This window comes from Onychostruthus taczanowskii, unplaced genomic scaffold (assembly GCF_017590055.1).
Source record: "Onychostruthus taczanowskii isolate IOZ18803 unplaced genomic scaffold, ASM1759005v1 scaffold52, whole genome shotgun sequence".
Taxonomy (NCBI): Eukaryota; Metazoa; Chordata; class Aves; order Passeriformes; family Passeridae; genus Onychostruthus; species Onychostruthus taczanowskii.
Genome location: NW_024502791.1, coordinates 3,999,312 through 4,015,103, shown reverse-complemented (window position 1 = coordinate 4,015,103; position 15,792 = coordinate 3,999,312). Strand labels below are relative to the sequence as shown.

The window sequence follows — 15,792 nt, the reverse complement described above, 5'->3', positions numbered from 1 at the left end:
GCTGAGCAGGACCTGCTGCATTATCCTATGGAAATAGGATTCACAAGATTCACAAGACTGCATGTCTTGTGAATAGACTTACCATTCCATTTGGTACTAATTCTCTCTAAAAATAGTAGCATTACTGTTTACATTGGAAATTCAGCTATTTAATCATATTACTGTAATATAATAAAGTTGATTAAAATATGCCAGACCAGTTATTTTCAGACAGAACGTGTCTGTGTTGTGTGAATGGATGTCATGTGCACACACACACGCATGCACACATACATATATATACACACATATATATACATATGGGCAGACAGTGATGAAGTATGTTTATTAGTCTAGTCTGTTAGTAAATCAAATAAGGGACAGTATTTACTGGTAGCTTGATTGTGACAGACCTTAGTGCTTCACCTTGCAGTGGTCTAAACTCTGTGGACAGCTACTCTGTTTCAAAAATAAAGCTTCTGAAACACCTGAAGTTCTGGTTCTGAGGTTCACAAGGAAGCTCTCAGCCCATGACAGTGAGAAATACCTGCTGGAGCTAACCACCAGTTCTGTACACTACAGGTTTATTTCTTCATCTCTCAGGGAGGCTTGCTTTGATGAGCGCTTTTAGAGTGTCCACCTTGTGTGGGATTGCATTCACATGAAACAGGGCAGGTCTGCTGTCCTCTGATAGAATAGTGGATACAATACTCAGAATTTCTTTTGTATCAGAGGAAACATAAACTCAGCTTTTCTGATACCGTGGAGGGTTTCCCTTCACTTTTTGAAATGCAAATTCTATTATCACCGTGTTGTTTCCGGAGGTGTAGAGCTGTGAACTCAGCAGGGTAAGGCTGTACTCTCCTATTTCTATTAAACCTTTGTGCTACAGAGAGGAGTCCAGAATTTGTAGTGGGGAAAGATAGGGAATGAGCACAGTGAAACAGTCCATTGATTACTGTAATCCTTGGATAGAGTCCTCTGTACAAGTCTTTGCTGTGAAGAGTTCTTTGCACCAATTTTTGACATATATACATAACATATATAGGCTGTTTGAAGTGTTGACACAAGAATCCCACCTGAATGGTCGAACTGCTATGCTGCTGGGTCAGATATTCTCTTTTTTTCTCCCTCTCAGTTGTAGTAAATCCCACCTTTCCCTTACAAGAAATTCTAACTTTCAGCCTTTCTTTCTCCAAGGAACAGTTTTGCTTGTAAATACATAACATGTTATAGTTCTAAATAGCATGCAACTATTTGGGTTGCTAGGGAAGGGTGCTAGGGAAGATCTTCCCCTTGCCTCTCATACGAAGGATGGAATTGAAGATAGGTCATCCGTGGATAGGTCATCCATGCTCTGGGATGCTCTTGATCACTAGTCAGTTGTAGGAGCAGCAGAGGGAGATTTCTGTAGCCATGTTGAAGACAATAACAGATAATCCACTTTTGAGATGAGGAGACTATTTACAGGAAAGGGCTCAGGATTTAAACAGTTAAGGTTAAGAGCCTGCTGAAAGAGGAGTAGTTAAGAGCTGCTGAAAGAGGAGTAGAATTGTCAGTGCTTCCTAAATGGAGCAGCTCTGGGCAAATCTCAGCCAAGTTCCCACAGAAAGCCCAACCTCTTTCTGCTTTCCAGCCACTGGCCGTGGCCTGTTGTCCCTTGGACCTAAAATGAGCTCTTGAGAAGTAATGTCAAGGTATTATGTGTATTGTCCAGCCTATGTCATTAAGGTTACATGCTTCTCTCATATGAAGTTGTATCCTAATATAATTAATAGGAATTTTCCCTTGTCTTCATTGAAATTTGCATGATACTGAAGGTGGACACGTTGGCCAGTTATTTTGTCTGAGGACTAATTTATTATTTTATTCCAAAGAAAATAGGATTTGAAGCTACCTTCCAAACATTCATCTTATAACTAAGCAATGCCAAATAAATGGTAATTATGGTTCTGTAATGATTTGAGTGGTGATCTTTAGTTTTTGTCTTTTATTTATGATTCTTAAAAATTCTATAAAATTTTTGTTTTTTTCTTACATATTCAGACAGAATTTTAGGTGTGTGATGAAATTTAACCATTAGTTATTTGGTACCACTCAGCATAGCTTTTAGTGGGTTTAAATTAATGTGAAAGATATTGAAAGGACTCTGAATATTATGATCACAGCTCCAAACATACTTAAGTAGTGAGAACTAACTAAACTAAAGAAATTAAACAGAAAAAAAAATAGATATAGCATTAAGGTAGTGTAAGATATCTCTGCAGTACTTAGTTATTTCTACAAATGTATTAATTCTATGTAAAAGGTACTTAGAGGTGCCAAAGGGGTTTATATCATGGCAGTTGGAGGTAAACCTCCTGCATGCCATTGAGCTTAGCAGGAGCTTGGCCAACAAAATGAATTATGAAAGTAATAAGCCCAAGGCATGTTCATAAGTTAAAATAATTTTGGCATTATGGATTGACAGTTTATTTGATTTTACATTATTTCATGGTTGCCATGGGAAACTGACACAACTGAAATACTTTCTTTTAATCAACAGAATATGAGCTGATGCCAGTGACAAATAACACTCCTTTGAGGAATTTGGGATTAAGTTTATTCCGATTGTGCTTGCCTTGTAACAAAGTTCAGCAAATATATTTTAAAAGCCCAGAATACTGTAACTAGTTATTTATGATTAAATATGGGTCCTGAACCTGTTTCCAGTTGCAGCAATAGGGGAGCTGTTGGAAAAAAATAAGACATTTGAGTGCTCCATAAAATAAAAATAATCACAAAAGTTGGTTCAGCTAGGCTCTTTCTTCCCTGGGGCAAACCTTGGATAATTCACTCTACAAGTAACATAACATTTAAAAAAAGAAAGGAGATGAGGTGGAGTGTCAGGACTGCTACTCCTGCTTAAGTTGAGAAGAGAGGGGTCTGAATGGAGAGGGCAATGAGTAGCAGCAATATATTATGGGCTCAGAGTCTACAACACTTCTGTCTGAGAGCAGTCAATAATATGGTTTTAGAAAGGGTCTCCTTTCCTTACATGCACACACAAATGAGATCTTTGTTTCCCTAAATTTTGTTTGTCACCAAATGAAGAGACAATTGGAGACTATCACCTACAAATTTTATTTATCAGGGCTCGAAAAGGCCATTGCTGAAGAGCTGAAGCAAATTCCTCAGTTTCTGGTATCTGACCTATGTCAGCAGCTTCTGGTTCCTTATACAGATTTGAAAGGGAACAAAAAGCAGAAATTAGATTGTGTCTTTTTCTGGGAGCTACTTAGTGTCATTACAAGTAATGTTGAATCCTATAAAGGGGAGGTGGCTTCTTGAAGTTGTATAAAACAGAGCTTGTAAAAAGAAATTGATGTAACTACATTTTTAATAAGTTTGCATGTTTGGTCAGTAATGGTAATCAGCAATGATTGTATAATATATTTAGACATATATATGACATCTGGTTCAGGTTTGCGTGTTACATTGATTAAAGTATTAAGTCAAAATGTAGTAAACGTGACATATTAAAGTAAATTGAAAACTGGATAATTGAGAGACAATTGTAAAAATTTCCAAGTGGATGTGTTTTTGATGAATTCTACAAAAATGCTACGTCTGTAGCTGGAAGTGATTCAGTGGTTACCAGGAGGCTGTGTTCAGCTCTGGTGTTTGTACCTTAGGGAAAAAAATGAAAGAATGCAAATGATAGCTCTTCAAAAGTTTAACGGGGTAAAAAAAATTGAAGAAAACAGGGCTCAGAATAAGAATGTGTAAAGCATTTCCTGCTGAAAGGATTCAGAGTATATCTATGCTTATGCCATATTTCAGTGGTTTTCCCCTCAGGATTTAGAAATTGAACTCATGACACTGGCAGTCTCAGTAGGTGTTGTTGGAGAAAAGGTCAGCTCCTATGACCTGAGAAAAGTCTTCAGGGAAGAGTTAAGGCTGTAAGTGTCTTTTTGACCTAAGTGCCAAAGATGTGAAGAAGGCTTACATTCTTTATCTGAGAGTTTTGTGTTTCCTATGAACTAGAAAAAGTGGCTTCTCACAGCATTGGATTTCATTAAGCTATTTTGGACCTCTAATTCTCTGAGAATTGAGGAAATCTGTCCTGTCACCTGGGGCAACAAGTTCTCTGAAATATCACCTGAACAATGAGACCCTAAACACTGGTGAAGTTTGTGATAACTGCAAAACTAATTGTGTGAATTTAACAGCACTTCACCTATTTTCTAAAGGCTACTTTTTCCCAGAAGAGGCCTGCAATGCACTGTAGAACTGGATGCTTTTATCATTTTGTTCACAGCTGTAAATGCTCTGCAGTGTAGAGTGATGGCTGGAGTCAGCTGAGGTGGTTGCATGCAGCCTGTGATGCTGGTGTGTGCTCAGCCAGACTGACGGGTGTTGCACAGCAGATGACAGGTAACCATGTCAGAACAACCAGTGTAAGTGTGACATTTTCCCCACCAGACCACGGACGAGCGTGTTCGGCTGCCGGACATCCGAGCGAGCAGGTGGTACCAGTTCCGCGTGGCTGCTGTGAACGTGCACGGGACGAGGGGCTTCACAGCACCCAGCAAGCACTTCCGTTCCTCCCGAGGTGAGTGTTCCCTCGTGCTGTCTGGTACTCACCTTCCTCTGGTACTCACCTTCCTCTCACTCCCACCTGGAGCCCAGTCTCATCTGCCTGCTGTTGTGGCAGAAGGTTTTGAGCAGGTGGGTTTTTAAGTAGTTTTGCCACTGACTTTAGAAATGGTGTGAGATTTGTTTGAAGTCAGTAAACAAAAGTTGAAGTGTCATTATTCTTTTATCAGTAAGGGTCTCCATGAATAAAAGTCCTTTGAAACATTTTCCACATGATTGGTATCAAACCCTGACCATGAAATATGGAAGAACTTGGGTTTCAATGTGTTAACCTGAGAGGTTTATCTTTTTTTCTTTTTAGTTATGAGAAATATTTGTTAGAGTATTGGAATATTTTGTTGCCTGTATCTAAATAATTGTAGCAGCATTGTTTTGCTGGAACTTTGGACCCTCTTAATATAATTTCCTCTTGCTAGCACTAATTGTAAGTGCTTAAGAATAAAAAAGAGCATAAATGCAAAGCAGCATGTTTCTGTTCATTACAAAGGCGTGCCTGATGATCCACAAAGTATTGTAGGAATTTTTGTTGATAGTTCTGGTTTTGCATCTGTTTGGATAATGAAATAACTTTCAAAATTATTTTTGTACCAGTAAATGGTACATGGGGGATGCAGGAGATACAAACGATTCTCCCATCCTGTGAAGTTCCTCACATTCTCCCTGGTGTCCTTTTGACCAACATGAAGAAGAATTTTCTCAGATAACTCTTAGGCATAGTATAGGGGTTAGCACAGGCCAGAAACTATTCTTATTAGACAGATGACCTGGATGTGGTCACCTTCTCTTAAAGGCAGTCAGTAATGAGGGCATATCCAGACCATGCTAGTTGACTTTAGTGCCAAACAATGGGATCCAGCACTCTTCACTCTACTAATAGAAGCAGTTTCTAATAGAAAAACTTGTTGCTATTTTAATAGTGACAGAATCTTTACACTGATACAACTTTGCATACTTTGAGGAATGTATTTCCTCCTCTCTGCAGACTGAATTATCTTGCAGTACAAGCAGTTGTCATCTTTGGGTTCCTGTGCTGGCTTTTAGCTTACTGTTTGGCCATATTCAGTCCTAGAAAAAATCTTTTTGGAGGTGCATTTACAGAGGCATGCAAATACTTTTGCTGGTATGGAAGGTTTAACCTCTTACTGAATATGTTATCCTTAATAGTTTTTTTGCTGCCCTAGCAGTATTTGTGGTAGGAAGGTTGGCTGGCATGGTTGTCCCGTTACTTCTGTGACCACAAACCTTTTCATACATAGAAGTATTATTTTAAGAACTATGATACTTAAGTGGCATACAATTTCAGAAACATAAAATAATGCATTAATAATTCCTATAATTCCTACTATAATAATTCCTTCGATCTGTGTTGAGTTTACTGTAAGAACTCTTCAGCAGCAGTACCTTTCTCTTCTTGAGCAGCACTTCAGCAGATACAGGAGTTTGTTGATGAAAGTTTGTTGAAACTTTCTTTTAAATTGAGATCATTGACAGCTGTTTTATTGAATTTGTAAATATTTTCCGACTATTCTGCTTGAAACCACTATTACTGCAATTACAGAAAGGTATGTCATGGTAGCACTGAGGTTTTGGCTTGAACATGACATTTTCAGGCAGGATTTGTATTACTTTCAAAAAAATTGGCCCCCTACTGAGTGTGCTAGCCATGCTCAAAATACCATCCTTGGTAATGAGTATGAGAATGTCCATGGAAAGTCATCCTGAGGGTTTCTTTAGCCTAGAATCTGACCCAGCCAGCGGTGGGTATCTGGATAACAGTGTAAGAGCAGGATATGGACATAGGGGTATTTCTTCAGAATAGTCTTCCAGCTGGCAGTAATTTGTGTTTCAGGAACTTGTGGTTTTGAAATCATTACATGAATACCAGAGTCCTCTTGTGGTCTCTGCAGCTACCCCTGAAGCACTTGCTCTCCTTGAGAACTGCTCGTGGCTGTCTAGTGCAGATGGAGAGCACTTTTAGGACTTTGCGACAAGGGCAGTAGGAGTCAGTAGTACCTCTGCATGCTCTTACCTAATAAAACAAAATTTTGATAATGGCAGCAAGTATGTAGCCAGCATTCTTCAAAAGGCTTCTGTTAACTCTCAAAATAACTGTTTTCAAATCTGAACTCCAGCCCTTGGCAGAGGATTGTGAATTGACAGACAGGCAGCAGGGAGTTCAGTTAGCTATCAGCTTCATAGCCCTTGCTGACAGCTCACTTGGCCATTGCAGGGGCTGTGGAACTGCCAGTGGCTCTTAGAAAGATGTCGAGTTTGCCAGATGAAATATGTAGTCACTCTAGGTGACTCACATGAAGATGCTGCTAGGTGCTGACTGCTGGGAACCATACTGGGATGCTTCTGTTGGTGTCTTTGAGCCTCCCTATCCCCAAGCAGACAGTCAGAGTGGTAACAGGTACCCTGTCACACTAACACCTAATTACGACTTTGGAGCTCAGCGGGAAATGACAGCCCCTGCTTGGTAGAGAGGCAAGAAACTGCTGCTCAGATGTGCCTAGTTTTTCGAGTGCCAGCATCTACTGGCCCCTGCTGAGCTCCTACAGGCACATTTAACCTCCAGTTTGGAAAAGAAAAGTGGATTTTGGCACATCACCTTTGGAAGTTTGCTGCTTTCTGTGCTATGTTTGTGTGAAGCGTGGACAGAATTTCACATCAGTGTTTCACTTCACCCTGTTGTGCCAAGAGCAAGAGAAGATTATTATCGTGGTCAAACTTAGCAGAAGGTTTCTTCAAAAATAAAGCCTTTGATCAGGAAACATGACAGTAATTCCTAAGACAGTTTCTCACGCAAGATACTGAACTTTTACCAATTGCTCATAAGTAATAATGAAGAGAAAATTATTTGTTTTTTTTTTTCCTTTAAAGGGGGACAAATATGGTATTTAATCTGAATCTAGGAAGAAGTATGGCACCACAAAGTCTCTGTCACTAAATATTTTAAAATGATAAGAGGAGTATTCAAAAATGTGCTGTAATTACTCAGAGAGAGAATTTTTGTCTGGTTACCACAATACTGTTTTATACTGTTTTGTCTTTTTGAAAATGCAAAAAACATGCTCTCTAAGTAGACACAGCAAAATATTCAGAATGATGTTAAGTCTTCTGAGGTAATTTCCATTAACTTATTTATCACTAAATAAAACTCCACATTTTCCAAAGTAATTTAATTTCTCAGTCATTAAAAAGACAAAACCAGGAAAACAAGAATATTTCATCAAGCATTTCAACTTGCCAGTCTTCATTTAGTTGTGTTTTGAGGTCTGATCCACTGCAGCTTTGGATGCTTTTATGCCATAAAGATTTGTGGTGAAGGTTTATTAGCTGTTCTACACTGCCTCATGTGTTCATCTAGGATGAACATTAATTTGTTGGCATTAGTTTGTAAATATTAAATAAAGTGACATGGCTGAGAATTTTTGAAATATTCAAAGCTTAGGCAGAGCTCATTTTTTAACGCTGTTTATTTATTTTTTATAAAGGAAACAAAGGGTTTGCATGCACTTGTCTGACATGACCCTTCACAGGGAATAAAGTGAAGCTTTGTTTTGCCAAAAAGGTGATTCCAAAATTACAAGAAACACAGGTTGGACTAGATCAGTCTGTGGTGGAGTGGTCGGAAAATTAAGTGAATGTTACTCCTAGAAAGTGAATTCTTTCATATAATTGGGACTGTGCACGTGGACTTTTACATTGATAGTGTCAACTAAAATTGATCAAAATTTTCTGCTATTTTGGCAGTGGTTTCCACTTCTTTTTTCAGTTTTTTTTTTTTTTTTTAAATTTTGTGTGCTTTCCTTTTATCTTTAATTGAGTGGCAACAATTTCCAATAACAGCAATAAATAAAGGTAACTGAATACCTGACAGAACATTTTTGATCCATAAAGATACAAATATCATTCTATTCATATTTAGACTGGCTCTCTCCAAGCTGTTTCCTTTCTTCTGGAAGAAGGAGAGAACTGTTCCTGCAATCCATAAATTAGTCTCCTTGGATGAAAATGACCTGTGTTTTTCTTTCAGTAAGCAGGCACTGGATAGCTTAACCTAACTGGTCAGAAGCTGCTTGGCACTAGTAACACAATTTTTAATTTGTTGCATTTGGTTCAGAGTTCTTAGGCTATTTTTTCCCTAGCTTTTTATAATTTGTGATGAGAATGAACTCTCAGTAGCTGAGACTTCAGTTAACTCTAGGACTCAGTGTTGGGCATTTCTGTGTCATATATTATCTCACTGGTCTGGAGGTTGGTACTGTGCCATTTCCAGAGACATGAAGATCAACACAATGAGCCCAAACCACCTGACCCCTCCACCTCTGCTAAAGGATTTTATCTTCACCATGAAGGTAGTTGCCAGCATACACTGGATGGATTGTCAAGCAAAAGGAAGCAGACAACATTGTTTTCACAGCACATAAGTACCAGGCTGGATGTGATTTCATGCATACATTACTGAGTGTTAGAAAAACCAGAACAGACACCCACTCATGGCAATAAAATTCTTTCTGTTGCTCCTTTGAGACCAATGATTTTTTTATGCTGTTGCACAGCTGGTTTATGTGTGCCATTTCCATTGGGCAGAGCCAGTCCTCCTGCTTACACCGTGGAACTGTTTAATGTTTGGAAACTTGTCTGCAGAGCAACTTCATCAGACTTTTAGAGTTGGAAGGTCTCATGTTGGAAAGATAGCAATGGGAGATCTATTTTAAGTCAGGAAAAATGCTCCATAAAAAAACCTGTTTAAATTATTGTCACACTTGCTCTCACTTTTACAGCTCAGAATGAGAATTCTGATTCCAATGCCATTATTCCCCCCACCCCCCGACATCTATTCCAAATCATTTACTGTTTTCACTACAGTTGCCACGTTGAAAGACAAAGTGGATGCACTGAAGCAGTGTATGATGTGATTCATGTGTATATCTAGTCCATACTGTTTTCTAAGATTTTACAAAGGTGTTTGCAAATACTGTTGATTAAAAGAATTTTGGAAAATGTAAACTATTAGTATGTTCACAAATATGAGTGTGGGAAGATGTTCATTTTGAAATGGTGATGATGTGAGTATTTTCTTTCTTTCCTTTATTTGCAGCAAGAAACCCTCCCTTTTGGGGACTGGAGACAGAATTTTGCTTGTGATGGCTGAGTAGTCAGCAAGACAGGAATTTAAGTCCTTTGGGTATACTCAAGCCAAACACAATCCAGACAAATGGAGTACTTACCCCATGTGCTGGAACAGCAGCTTCAGCCTTGACCTAATGAAGCTATCATTTCTAGCAGTGAGAAGCGATTTACTTGTCAGGCTGCTGAGACCAGAATTTTTTAGGAGTTGAGGACAGCTGTCTGTGCCAAATTCTAGGATATATCGAATGACTTGTAATTTATTTGCATTGTTGTATAAGCTGCAAAGAAAAAGCTGCAATTAGCATTACTCTTTCTGCAAACCAAAGAATTTGATTTAACACTCACATAAATTAATTTATATAAAGTATCAGTACTTTGCATATGAAAAACTGGCAGCAGTTTCCATTCCAGTAGTTTTACATCTGTGTATCTGAATTATACATGTAGGCAGTCAGTCAAAGGGATCTCAGGTATATGAAGACTAACAGTAGAATGGTTGTTAGCTTTATAGTCAGCAGAACATCACTTTAGCTTTAGAGTTAGGTTAACAAACACCTTATGTAGTCAGCTTTATGATTCAGTACCAGTTATTAGACCTTGAAGTATTTTCGCATGAGTTGTGTAGTGCTTTTAATGGCTACATGGACATAAGCAGAACAGACCACCTTGTAGAAGCATGACTTTTCCATTCAATAATGCAGAAAAAAACAACTAATCTGTTATGTGGTAACTGGCTGGCATACATTGTAGAGGAGCATGCTCATAAACATGTCACAGTTTTTTTTGTTTTTTTTCTGGGTTCTTGGTTTTTTTTTTTTGGGGGTTTTTTTTTTTTTTTTTTTTTTTTGGGGGAGGCCTAGGGGGTGTAGTTTTTTGTTTTTTGTTTTTTTTTTTTTTTGAGTGCTTTCTTTGAATGTGGGGTTTTGGTTGTTTGGTTTTTCTTCCTGTTAACAGAGATCACATTATCTTACCCTGCTATTCCTTTTCACTTGTCTGCTTTGCTGGTGAAACTAAATTCTTTCAAATGAAGAAATAATTAATATTCTTGGGTTCTTAACTTGCAAAATGATCATTCTGTCAGTTGTAATAGTGATGAGTGTCACAGAAATATATCAAAATAGATGAATAAATTATATGGTGGTATTGAAACACTTAATATGGAATGGATCCTAATCTGATATAAAATGCTTACTGAATGTCTTAATATTTCAGGTAATACACCCCAAATCCACAAAATATTTTACTGATGCACCCATACAAAAAGACAGGATTTTTTTTTTAGTTGATTAAATGCAAAACTGTAACACGTTTTGTTTATCGTCTATATTTGGTATCTTTATAGCTAATTATTTTCTTAATCTGTCTACTAGTTTTAATAAAGCTCTCATAGAAAATGTGTTACTTTCAGTGTCTCAGCTTTTCATGTCTGTTAGCTGCACATCTTCTCCTTTCTGTCTTCTACCACCACCACTGTTCTCGTTCAAAGGCATTTTTATGGTTGACATTTGAGATGCTTTCAGAAGAGTCTTTGAAGAAAAAGGGCACTCAGGAAAATATCTGCTATTGCTGTATTATTTCACATGTATATTCCTTCTAAAAGGACATTCTTTCTATGCTTAACTGTAATTACCCAATGATTTTTTATGCAATGTTTGTACTCTCACACAGCAAAGTAGAAACATTCATAGATTTTCCTTCAAATGTGGAGCATCATTTTGTCTGCTGCCTGGACTGTGTGCAGCGAGCACAGAAGAAATGCTACTGATAATGTTTTCAATAAACTGTGCAATTATAGAAAGTACAGATATGCTGGTGCTGTAGAATTTAGAAGAAATGATCTGTTGGCTTCAGTACACACATTGTTCTTTCTAACTGCTTTCTTTTGCTGCAATGGACATATAAACATTTGAAAAGAAAAAAAATCTAAATTTGGTCATTAGTTTTTAGACCTACAAAAAACTGGTGAAGAGAACTTCAAAATATTTTTAATCAACTGATACACTTTGTCCAAAGGAGCTATTTCATTTAACTTTTTAATCTTTTTTAAAATGACTCTCTATCTCTTGTAGATGCAGAATGAGGACAAACATGTTGTATAAGTTGAATTATTTTTGCTCATATCTGACCATTTAGGAAGATATATTCTCTGAAACACTTTTATTTTATGCCATATGTTTTGTATACATAATACATGATGCAGAGTACTTCTGGGAGATAACCTGAATAATTCACCTACAGTAATATGATCATGTTGCACTTCAGGTTATAAAAGTTTTATATCCCTAATATAATGTCATATAACATAAAAAAGCCCCTAACATTTTAAATAAGTGGAGATGAATGCTTAATAAATGTCTTACATGTGTGAATCATGATTCTGTTTATATTTAGTTTACCTAAATTATATTTTATACCTACCTTTTAAATAATAGAAGTAAATGAAAAATTGTGTGAGAGAATACTACAAACCTTTAGCTAATTTTTTCTTTAATTGTGGAATAAATAGTTTAATATACTTTAAGATGGAGTGGTTGGCAGCTTCACAGGTAAGGAAATGAGTGTAATAGCAGTGCTTCTCCAAAGCCAGAAAAAATAAACACAACTGACTTGCTAGTGGATTAAAAAACACAAGTGAGAAGTGAGGCATTATTACTATTTGGAAATTATGTTAAATTTCCAGAATACTTAAGTATGCTTTGTAACTTTTATGGCCAAAAGTTAGGATGAATTGTATGTGTGAGGAAACAGGAGTATCCATTATTATTTCAGCAAAAGTCCTGTTTAATAACAGGAATAAGTAATTTTTTCACATCTGCTGATCTTTAAAAGGAAAATTCTGTCTTTATTAATTCTGAATGTATCTTTTTTATAAACTAAATAATAGAATTTTTCAGTGAGATCATTTGTCATAGGGATTATCTGATTAATTACGTATGCGTGGAATATTTATTTAACAGTTCATTTACCAATTTAAAATAATGCAGGTGAACCATACAGTAAATTAATGAATGATGTCCCCTCCTCACACCTCCAGTTTTATTTCTGGCTCATATGGCTGTACATTCATAACCTGTCTTAATTGCTATGAATTTCTTTTACTCTTCTAATATGCTTTTAATTTTTTTTTTAGTCTCACTGCTTACTTCTGTGTAAATTTTGTTTTTGCAGTTTCCTTGTATTTTGTCATCAATTTTGGCTGACAGAGACATTTTTAAAAGGGTAAAAATTAAAAGTAGGAGTTGGTAAACAGCAAACTGGACTTTCAGAAGCTTTGTTGTAAAATCTTCATTGATTCACATTACTTGGGACCAGGATATTATATAGTGAATCCACAAGAAGAACCTTAAATTTAATATTGGAAAAGATTTGATATTTAATTGTATTCAAACTCTGACTGTTGTGTGTCCTTGACTCTAGAGTCAGCACAAAGACAACAGAAGGAATACTATCTCAGTTGATATTGACGAGGGATTGAACCAGAATAGTGAAATAAATCAAAGGGGTAGCTAATTGCTTTTTGACATTCTAAAAAAACCTCTATAGATTTCTACCACGGTGTAATATATCATTATGCTTTAATTACATTTTGTCTAAGGAAGTGTTTATGTCCCATGGTGGTAGATATCAATATTACAATTTTGAAGTAAGATTCAATATGTCAAAAAATAATTTTATTATCTGGCAATAAAAAAATATTCACTGTTTCAGCCATACAGTTCTGTGGTGACTCTACAAGGCCAGTTGTAGAACCTGAATGTTTTACACTCACTGTGTGTTTAAAGTGAGTGGCAGAAGGAAAACTGATAGTCTGGTACATTTTGATAAAGCTTCATCATGTTTGTGAACTATCAGCAGCACAGAATAATGACAAACTGGATGCTAACCCATAATTTTTATTTCAGTAGAGTTTGAATTTCTAGAATTTACAACCCATATCAGTTACAGGATGTCTTTGCCTGGATTTTCCTCAATGTATTTAAGAGTGTAGAGCTGGCTCATGAATGCCTCATAAATACACGAGGTGAAGATAATAAATACATGAGGTGAAGATAATCTTTAATGAACATAATTTTTCCCTTATACTATTTTCATTTTTTTTTTTAAATTCCAGATCCGTCTGCTCCACCAGCTCCATCTAATATCAGGATTGCCAATATCAGTGCAAACAATGATGGGAGTGTAAATGCAATGATTACTTGGGATCTTCCAGAAGAGCCTGATATCCCAGTGCACCACTACAAAGTGTTCTGGAGCTGGACATACAGCAAATATGTAATTCCAGCAAAAAAAAAGAGAAGGAAGATTACCGATGGGGTAAGAAAGAAATCAGTAACTGGGACAGAAATATGGTTTATTTTTTGCACAAAATAGAGTGTAAGTATAAAATGTGTGATAAGTTCCAATGATTTGGTAAAGAAGTGGTCCTAATTTTTAATATAATGAAGCCCATAGAAAATTTTGACCTCTCAATCCTTTTCTTACACTGAGCTCAGGGAGAGAAGTAAACTTCTGCCTTAGAATACAGGTAAACATGATAAGATTTTTCAGGAAAGATGAATGAAAAGTTAAATGTTGTTCATCCTCTAAATTTAGGCTTATTCAATTAGTGCTTCTTCAAGTGTTTATTTTATTTAAAAAGCCTGACATTGTCCGTCACATTCTTCTTTCAATATGCTAGTAAAACTTGTGACACAGTCATGGAGAAATCATTAAATAATCAGTATAGGTCCAAGGGAAAAACATACACAAAACTCTTTAAATAAACTGCTGTACCAAAGATCTGGCAATATTTCCTTAGCAGCAAGTTTCTTTGAGTTTCTTGAGTAATGTGTTAAATATTGCTTTACTGGAAAGCTTTTTGTTATGATATCCTTAAGCATGTTGCGTGTTATTTTAAATAAATTAATAGAAATAATTTGATAGAAATAACAGAAATCAGTTAGACATAACTTGATTCTCAGTGCTTTTGATAGTGAGAATTTGGTCCCATGTCTATGTTAACATTGTGTTTTGGCTCCTGCTGCCCATTGCACTGTGATGAATGACACTCAGAGGGACACAATTCCCCCTCTGTCCCTCAGTCATCAAACCCTGACAGCAATAAAGGCAGTGAAGGCTGTGTGATGAAATCATGCAAGTCAATTTGTACAGAAAGAAAGGTTAGTTCTTTATTGTCCTTTAAAAAAATAGTTGTGGCAAGATAGGAGTAGGGTTGGACTGTGCTGCATAGAAAAGTTTGTGTTCCTCAAGAAACCTTACACTGAGTAAAGACCTTGAAAGAGGCTTCAGCCTGAAGATAACAGGGAGCTTTTTCTCTGCAAGCTGGACAGTACATCAGAAACCCAGAGAATTTTAAAATTGGGCTGGGTCTTTAATACCTTTCTATAGGGTATTTCCTACATACAAATAATACTAAAAGAGGTCCATTAGAACATTAGGGTAATTCAGACGGAGTTCTGACCTTGAATACAGGGAAATATAAGGTGTATTTTATAGAAAAGGCGGGTTCTTACAATATCTCTCATATTACTCCTGCCTTGTACTTTTTCTTCTGCAGCAGTTGTGAAACTGCACAGCACTGCCAGTGAGATTCGGGACACTCCAGATGCTATAGCTAACCAATGGTCATTTGAATATTGTAGCAACTCCCAGGCTAAAGAATGGCAAATGCACAAACATTTAAAAAACGAAAAAAAGGAAAGGTGGAAAAATCTTAATTGTTAAAGATCACTGAAGATTAATTTTGTCCAGTTTTTACCTTTAGATAAAGCCCAACCCAAATAATTTTGTACTGATTTCTACATTAATTCATTCCAGGTAGACATTGAATTAGTTTGACTACAATACTGAGACTGTTAATCAAAAGTAATAGTCAATATATCAGCACTAGACAAGTAAAGATAATTAATACTAAATACTTTTTGGCAATCCCCTTTTATCATCCCAAGTGTTAAATATGGGGTGGTTACCTTGGTACATGGTACTTCTTTTACTCTATATGGATTGTCAAACTTGAAAGACACAGGAATTCTGCAA

General features: G+C 36.5%; 1 protein-coding gene across 1 annotated transcript in view; it reads left to right on the top strand.

Annotated features, from left to right (window-relative positions):
- The window catches only part of ANOS1 (anosmin 1), a 126,868-nt gene that overhangs the window by 80,610 nt on the left and 30,466 nt on the right, over positions 1–15,792 (top strand). The window contains exons 6-7 of the mRNA XM_041416523.1: positions 4,444–4,573; positions 13,868–14,070. Coding sequence (XP_041272457.1) covers positions 4,444–4,573; positions 13,868–14,070 — 333 coding nt within the window. The remainder of the gene's footprint in view (positions 1–4,443; positions 4,574–13,867; positions 14,071–15,792) is intronic.